Source organism: Haplochromis burtoni, unplaced genomic scaffold, assembly GCF_018398535.1.
Source record: "Haplochromis burtoni strain Fernald_Lab_line unplaced genomic scaffold, NCSU_Asbu1 Contig_92, whole genome shotgun sequence".
NCBI lineage: Eukaryota > Metazoa > Chordata > Actinopteri > Cichliformes > Cichlidae > Haplochromis > Haplochromis burtoni.
In genome coordinates, this window is record NW_024582453.1 from 450,316 (window position 1) to 459,539 (window position 9,224).

Sequence of the window (9,224 nt, forward strand, 5' to 3'; positions counted from 1 at the left end):
CATCATCAGAGAATGCAGTTGTTTCAGATGCCTGAATCTTTCTGTTATGCACAAGGTGTCTCTTGCTTTTAAATCTCGAGAGTGGACGGTCAGTGATGACGTTAAGTTTTTCGTTTTTTCCACCAGGCCATCTTAGGTTATAAAAGAAAAATGGCTCCATAGTATAGCGGGGTTGTGTTAGGATAGACATTTGGCACATACTGAGACATGCAGAGTTACCTGCTGTGGCGACGCAACTTTTATGCCAGGACATCTCTGAGGCGGGCGTGGCTCAAGAGGCAGAGCAGGTCATCTACCAGTCGGTTCAATCATTGGCTCATCTTTTCAACATGCCCGCAAGATACCGACCCCTAAATTGGTCCTGGTACAGCCACCAGTGTGTGTGCGTGCATGTTAGAAGGTGTGTGAATGGATTGTAGGACTTTGAGTCATGATACATGAAACATGAAACAGGCAGTTCTAGTGTACATCATGACTCGCCTTTGCATCTTTGTGTTTTGCTTTACTTTGACTCACTGGTTCTGTTTAGGAAGAGATTAGCAAGAGACAGACTGCATTATTTGATCACCTGGGAATGAGAACGTGCTTGAAAGAACCATGAATTCACTGTTGCTGGAAAAGCCTGTCGGCATTTCTATTGTAACTTCCTTTCTCCTTTTTTTTTTGTCCAGCTGTGTGTCAAAGCATCCGGGAGCCCGTCACTAAGGAAATCCTTTTGGAGTATCTGGACCGCTGTGCTCAGGGAGCACAATCCCAAAACCGGAAAAACCCGCGAGACCCAGACTCTGAGCTAATGCCCCCTCCCCCTCCAAAGAGACCCAACCGGGCCATCCCGTAGCCCGTAGCTACGCCTTTGGGACTGCTCCACGGTTACGGTGTACATCCAGCCACTCACACCCCAACAGATAAAGGACATTTCAAGGCTTTCTTACCTGCAGCACGTTTGCTTTATCAGCCCATACATGTCGGGGCACCAGAAAACCTCGATGTCATTAAATTACATTGTAGACCTTTGTAGCTTTAATTGCCTGTGTTCTTATTAAAATGTTAAAAAAAAAAAAAAAATTACGCTTAGGTAATTTTTTTTTTCATTGTTTTGCTGTTTATAATTTTAAACAACTGAGCTAATTGGTATTTATTTACTTGGGAATTGTTATAGCAACAAATAACACCTGACAAACCGTGTTCATGTTTTGTCAACTAGTTCCTTAATTTGATTTTGAAAGAGGAGTAAACATCTTTAAAGCTCAGTCTGCTGTCTTGATGAGTCTACACTACAAAAATAGTTTCCACCATCAGGTCTCATGTAGATTTACACAAAGCTGCGCAGATGTTCAATTAACAGATTAAGGTTTCTCATTGAGTTCCACCTGTAAGACTCAGGCGGGGGTTTCCAAATGTTTTCATATCTCAGATAAGGATTAAATCTCAGTACTCTGCCTCAGCCCATCTGTGTGGACTTTTGTTTTAAAGGCCACATGGGTGGGCGGGGGAGATGACAACGTGATTACACAGTCTCTACAAAGTAACTACAACTACAAAACCAGTGAAGTCAAGCTGCAGATGGGTGGCACACAAAAGGAAACAAAAATCAACAAATTGTCTCGCAGAAGTGAAGAAGCTTCAAACGGAAGGATAAATACAACTTTTCCAGAAGATTAGAGCCTCAAATCGCTTGACTTTGATTTTAATTCGCCATGCGCTCGTTGTTCCCCAGTTTTCATCTACACCGAGGTATTAAAGCTAAAAGGTTTATGCTATATCCAGCATCAAAGTGAAGAACACTGGTTTTTGTGTTTAGCCAATTAGGATTTTGTTTTTAAAAAAATGTCTTGTGTGCCATGTGATTTGGCTTCAAAAAGGCAGAAAAAATCTTAGACACTTTTCAGTCTAAGAAACCGCACATCTGTGTGAAAAACATCTTCATTTTAAGGTGTATTTTGTTTGCCAAGGACGAGGTAACAGTTTAATAGAAAAGTTGCTTCACTTAGATTTAACTGATTTTTCTCTGAAGGCCCCGGGCAGGAGGGCAAAACACAACAAAATGCTTAAAGCATGTTAAAGCAAAATCAAACAGAAGCTTAAAGAATAAATGCTGACTGTAATGTGCTGTAGTTACAAAATAAACAGTAATGTCTATACTAATTGTTACATAACCACCTGCCACAGAATAATATCTGTGAACATGTGAGTAGGGATACTTTCAGTTGGGTCTTTTATGTATTTGGACTATAATCATGGATGATGTTACTGAATTATGAGTTTGCAGCATTAATTCAAGAGGATTAACAGTTCGGTCATTTTTCACACATTCCCTTCATTTTTTTTTTTCAGGGTATGAATTGATTGGACATTTCACTGATGAGCTCTTTCAAAGCTAGGTGTGACTTTTTCCCCCTCATTACTTCATGACGAGTCTGTTCAGACTTCCTTGTACCAACGCTCCAGAGCCTGGTGTAAATTATTTAATATATTAGGTACAATTGTGAGATAAGATGCACAAAAAAAAATCACCAATTTTCAGTGAAGGTAATAAAAAAAAAAAAATCTGTCTTCTTTGTCTGAACCTTTGGTGTGTCGACATGTTTGAAAAGGTGGCTGAACTGCATTAACAGTCAGTTTTACACCATCAGGACATGTGAATTACAGTTTCAGTCTTGAATTAGTCACCCCTGACATTAATTTAAGAAACAGACCAAATTTCTACATGTGACCACCATGTTATTTATTTAACAGAAACTAAGTCAAAATGAAGACTGTTTGTTGCCTCTATAGGAATGAAAGAGGTAAGTGGCAGCCAGGTGAAGCTAATCAAATGCACTTACTTCACTGCTCATCTGCTGCACGTGTGAGCACCTCTAACTTGCTACCCATCAATCTACAAAGAGTTTAAGTCATTTCCAAACAATTATTAACAGGTGGAAAGAGATACTGATAGTCTAGTCTTCCCAGGAGTGGACGTCAAAGTAAACTCACCACAAACGCAGACTGTGCACTTCTGAGATACTGCAAAATGAAGGGAAGATTCTACGGGCCTCAGCATGTTAAATTTCATGACAACACAATTGGAAAAAGACTGGACAAGAACGCCGTGTTTGGAAGGTTTACTAGAAGAAAACCTCTTGGGTTTGATTTGTAAAGTTGCATCTGAACAAACAAGCCGACCAAGATCAAAGTGCTTTAGACAAACGAGACCAAAGTGGAAATGTTTGGCCATAATGCACAGTGAAAACCAAACAGTGCACCAAATGTCAAGGTCACGCTGGTGGAGGAATGATGATTTGGGTTGGTTTTGTAGCCACAGGACCTTCCAGGCCTGCAGTCAGTCGTATGCGCTTCTGTATATATTCTACAGTCAAAATAGAGGACATCTGTCTGAAAAAGGACCCCAAGTACGGCAGCAAACCTGCAACAAAATGACTAAAAATGGGGGGAGAAAATCACTGTTGCAATCATCTAGTCAAAGTCCAGATTTCAATGCTGTGGTGGGACCTTAAGAAAGCTGTGCCTGCGAACCTCAATGAACTGAAGCAACGCCACAGAGAAGAGTGGTCCAAAATCCCTTTACAATGATATGAGAGTCATCATGTGTTACGTCCCCACATGAAGGGTAGGCGAAGAGGGTGGGGGACAGTAACAACTGGATCCGGATTGGAATGAAAAGGACGCCAGGCAGAAGTGTTAAACACAAAATAAGTCTTTATTATAACCAATAACCATGTAAACAGTATCAATAGAAAAAGACAGCAACGCTGCTATTAGCAATAAACCAGGCAGGCCAAACCAAGAAACTGGAGGCCGCTTCGCACACACGAAACAACTGCCCAGTTGAGAGCTACTCACAAAGAGCCACGCACGGTGGGGCTGGTCGGTCGGTCACTCTCTCACTCACTCACACACAGCGGACCTTTTCACACCTAGGCCAGAATCACACACAGACCAGCTCAGAGGAAATCCACCAAAAGCCTCTCCCACACCCACACTGCTCTCCTCCAGCTTATCTCACCTCTGGAGGGTAATTGGTGGTAAACAAGGGCAGATGAGCAGCAGGTGTGTCCTAAAGGAGAAGGCAGGGGCAGAGAGAGACAAGGGGAGAAGAGGAAGAGGACAACACCACGCCCACACACTCCCACTGCTGTTCATCTTAGGTTGTTTAGGAACATAGAAAGATCCAGATGTATGTAAACCTCCACAGTTTAATTGTGTAATATGTGAGTGCTGTAAAGAGAAAAAAAAAAAGCTCCACAATATACCTCAGCAACTTGAGTGAAACATTAATCCTGACTTTTCATATTAGCACCACATATGCAGCCATCTTTCTTGGCCAAATTTCAGTGGAAATGTCAGTGAAAGCTTGTGCCTGATCTGTATGCTGCGAGCATAGAGAGTCACAGGCTGTGGCCATGCAGAAAAAGCTAATTAGAACATTTAACATACAAGATTAATCATCGGCCTCGAGACAAACAAATATTTATCTTTTTAATTAAGTGTCCTGCTGAGGAGTATGACAGGAATAACAAGTCATCAACCCATACAAAACAGACACATGCCCAGGTCCCCAGGCAGCAGTTTTCCGCCACCTCTATAACCCATTGTGTTGCGCTTGACCTCTGACCTCCCCGTGAGGCCCAGGCAAATGAAGATAATTCCTCCTCCGATTATTAAACGTGCTCAGCGTGCTTTGTTTTAATCCCTTCGGTAAAGCCTGTTGCCAGGAAACATATGGATTATTTTCTTAACCTGTTGCCCACATTGTTGTTTGAGTAACTCCCATCTGCAGCGCTCATCGCCCACTGTTGTTTTTGTAGAAACGATTTACACAGAGGACTATGTAATCAGCTATATTTAATTGTTTGTTACGGGTCTCTCTATCGCTCGCTCATAGTGGATGATACCACTTTGACGTTCGGTGACTCTATTTCTGCTTCTGTGTGACTAAAAGTTACTATTTCAGAACAATTGTGAGGTGCAACTTTCTTTGAAATGTGTCTCTCTGCACCCCCGTGCTGCGAAGGATTTTTTTTCCTTCTCTTTTAGGATCAAGAGTCAGAATTTGTGCTTATTTTAAGATTAGTGTGACGTTGAGCGGTTAGTCATGCAGCGTGGAGAATTTAGATCTGGAGTTAGGAAATGAATGTAAGTTAGGGGAGCGTAACACACGAGTGTAACAAATCATGCATGTGTGTTTTGAGTTCCTGTCGATTGGCGCCCGAGGCGACCGTTCTCCTTATAGCGGGGATGGATGAGCTGCACTCCCAGGGCTCTCTTCCCCTCCGGCTTCACATGAAAGCTGGCTGATTTTCATCAAAGCCTCCCCTCACCTTTTTGTCGTGAGGTTGCTGCCGCAGAGACGCCGCCGCTCTCATGCAGCAGGTGCAGGATTCATACCTGTTTTTCTGTTTTCATTTCTTTTCTCTACGAGCTTAAATTGCATTCAGTTAAATCCATCCTTGCAAACTGTTCTTCTAGATTTAATATTGACCCAAACCTGTTTTATTTTTCCAAAACCCCTTCGGCACCTTCTGTGTCGTGTTCCTCACGAAAACGTGGCGGAAGACGGACGCTCGAGGAAACGCAGACAGACGCGTGAAAAGGAAGATCCTGCTTCGTCAATAATGCGTTTCCTCTGGGTGTGTTTGTGCCCCGGAGGGGAGGAGGGGAGCGCCGCCGCGGCTGTATGGATCTGGAAATCCAAACACTCTGTATGAGCACAGGTGGTGTAGCAAAGATTACCAGGCTCTCACTCTCAGCTCAGGTGTTGGAGGCTGAAAGCCACTGAGCTTCACTGCAATATTAATTCAGCAGAGACGACTCGCGGGTCATTATTGTCTCAGTATTACCTGCATTTTGAATAATGCATCTCTGCGACTCTCACTGTTGAGAGGTGCAGAAATGTTCTGTTTGCAGCTCAGAGCTGCTCGTGTACTGACAGTGTTTGCGATTACTGTAAACTACATTTTTGTTATCTTGAAAAAACCCCAATGTGTTATTCAAATTAATAATAATCAAACGATGTGGGGAAATTAATTCGTTTTTCATAATCAAACCACTCCTTGTCCAGTAAAATTCATGATGTTATCATTCAGTTTATTCTTCAAGTGATCAAATAGGGCCAAATATGGCCCCAGCAGTATATTTAAATGTGAGTCGTGTAGCACGATTTACTGCTGCAGAAGCCTTGATTTTCAGTATTTCTGCACAAAAAATTTAATGTGATGCACCTATATACAAGATGTATGTTTAGGCTTTGTTTTAAACAGGTAGTAACTAATACCCTGCATGACAACTTCATTATAATTTGTTGGGTCTCTGCATTCATGTGGATGTTCCTACAACATGCACCACCCACCTAAACATTTTTACAGATCAAGTCCACCTCCCCAATGACAACAGCCTTCTCTGGCGAGACATACACTCTGAAACACTCCAAAAGCAACTCAGGAACACATCAACGAATATAACAAAGACCTTCGATCTCCACCAAATCAAGAACTGGTTCCAGATGCTACAAGACGCCCTGAGAGTGCTCTGTGTCCACACACGGAGCTGTTTTGGTGACATAAACAGGACCTAATATTGGTTTGATTGGTATATGTCATAATCCAAATTGCTGTTGGAGGTGGTTCCTGAACACTTTTACTTTGCAGTAACACCACTCACTTTAGATCAATTCATTCTTTTAGAAATGTTTCTAAAGGCAAAGCTCACAGTCAGGTGCTTGATTTTATACACCTGTGGCAATGAGACTGAAACACCTGAAATTAAAGATTAAGGGCCAAATTTGCTAAATGGGTCAAAATAGCAAGTAAGCTGTCATAGTTTTGCTGAGTTTCCAACACACAGTTCCCATCAGTTAATTTTAATATCAAGTGCCAAAAAATATTAATTTTGTCTGTGTTAAATTTCGACACAATTAACAGTAAATTGCGTGCCACAAACGTCAGAGAATCTCTTTGCATGCTTGATTTAATACCGTTCTTCCTATATTTTTTACCTTGAGAAAGGAACTTGTAAAAATCTCTGAGCAGCCCTTCTTAAGATCCTGATTAGGTTGCTCATCGACTTCCCTCCAGTTTCCGAGCTGCGTTATTAGCCTCACATCTGATGGTATCGGAAACATTGAAAATAAAAAGTTTGGGGACTTCACAACATCATCAGTGAACCCTAAAGTCACGACTGTGAATCAAGTCTTCAGCCGACTGATTTTAATAACAGGCTTTAGTCCTGATAATAAAGTCAGACAGTCCTGACCTGATTACCCCGATGAAATTAAAAATTTAATTGCATAAATTTTTCAGCTGATGGACTCGAGCAGGCATTGCAGCACAAATCTATTACTAGCAGATTCTCGGCTTGATGCCATGAGGTAACAAATGACTCCCATTTGGGGCGTCGGCCGATGAAGCTGCAGCACAGGTCTTCAGTCTCCATCAGAAGCAGCGATCGGGGGGTCTTTGTTCGTGACACCATACAGCTATTCTGTGTGCTTTGTTTGTGACACCATGCAGCTATTCTGTGTGCTTTGTTTCTTACAGCAGCACAGCGAGGCTGCCAGTGTAGTGTCAGCCCACTCTGTGATCAGCTTTTCAATCAACGTGACACACAGAAACTGCACTTATGCCTGCTGCTGCTTTCAAAGACTCCCAAAATACCTGTAAACCTACTTGGATATCAGGCATAAACACTGATCCTGCTTAAAGCAACCAGAGGGCACAAACATCTAAAGATAAGTGACATGGCAAAAAAGAATATTTTTTATTTATTTTAACATTATTTTAAATGTTGTTGTTTTTTTCGTTGCATCCCAGAAAGACACCCATGGCCTTTAAGTGAACTGCAGTCAGTGTTGTTTGCATTTGCTTGTGAGCATCAGATAAAACAGTCAGGCTTGCACTGTTGTAATTTGGCGGCTAACCGTACAAAGCAGTAATTAGGTCTGTGAAGGTTCTCAGTCATCCAGGTCATCGTAGTCAAAGGAGCTTGCAAAGAAAAGCGTCTGGACTTCTTTAAGTTGCTTGAAGATGTTTCACCTCTCATCCGAGAAGCTTCTTCAGTTCTAAGGTCAAATAGTTTGACCTTAGAACTGAAGAAGCTTCTCGCTTTTCTTTGCAAGCTCCTTTGAAAGCAGTAATTAGTTATACACTTTCTCTTTGTATCATATTTGACTAAAAGCACCAATGTTTGATATAACTGTCAATTTGACAAACTAGTTAACCACAATTTACACTCAAATATGAGCTTTGCAATAATGTGGGCAGGCAAGCAAACTGAAATTAGCAATTTTGATCTCCCAAAACCAAACAAATGTCTCTCCATGAATCAAACACCCTGCTTGTGATCAGCCTAGTTTTTCCTCAACAACAGACATATTTGGTTTAGGTCAAAATGACTTCACTAGATTAAACCTGGCTGCCTTATGACCTGTTATCACCTGGCACATGTTACCAGGGTCACAAAACAAATGTTAAAGCTTCCCAGCATGGGCATGATTTGCTGCTCTTATGGCACGATTGAGGATTGGCTCTTCCTGTTCTAAGCGCAGCCTCATCACCACACTTGAAAGCGGTACTCCGTACTTTAGCTTTTCACTTACCTCCTGCATCATCCATGTTTTTTCATTGGCCCAAGTGGAAATGTTCTTTATGACACAAATGTCCTCTGTGCTGCATGAAGTATAGCAGCAGGCTGATGAACCTCGGCTTGAGTTGTAAAATGTGTGGAGTTGCTTTGTTTATTCAGCGCACGCTCTGTTAAAGCCACAGTGAGTGGATATAAAGTGGTAGCAAGTAAGCACCAGTGTTCGTCCACATGCTTGCATTTATACTGAAAAGGTCAGGCCTTTTTTTTTCCTTAATGAGTTCCCACATTTTTCCCCCCAAAGGATTTCTTCAGCAGCTAACACTGAGCACTGCTTATATCAGAGCCAGTATTTGTTGTAATCAACATCAAATCACAATAAGTTTTGTGCAGTTCCACCAAGTTAGTGCAACGTCAATGAATTTTCCTCGCTCCAGGCTACAAAGGAGTAAAACCACAGAAAATTAAAGAATGAGATGTGATTCCTGTTTTTTTCCTTTACTCCATTAACTCGGTGAAGTGAGAATGTCATCGCTTGAGAAGAAAAGGTGGAGGGACGCCTTTAACCTGAAGGTGTAATTTTCTAACTGACATTTTACAAAATCTTTCAGAGTGACTGCAGGTTGACCTCACGGGATGTACCAGCG

At 41.8% G+C, this 9,224-nt stretch overlaps 1 protein-coding gene across 1 annotated transcript in view; it reads left to right on the forward strand.

Moving 5' to 3' along the window:
- The window catches only part of rngtt (RNA guanylyltransferase and 5'-phosphatase), a 109,693-nt gene extending 102,919 nt beyond the window's left edge, over positions 1-6,774 (forward strand). The window contains exon 16 of the mRNA XM_005935401.3: positions 672-6,774. Coding sequence (XP_005935463.1) covers positions 672-838 — 167 coding nt within the window. The 3' untranslated portion in view covers positions 839-6,774. The remainder of the gene's footprint in view (positions 1-671) is intronic.
- The last annotated feature ends 2,450 nt before the right edge of the window (positions 6,775-9,224 follow it).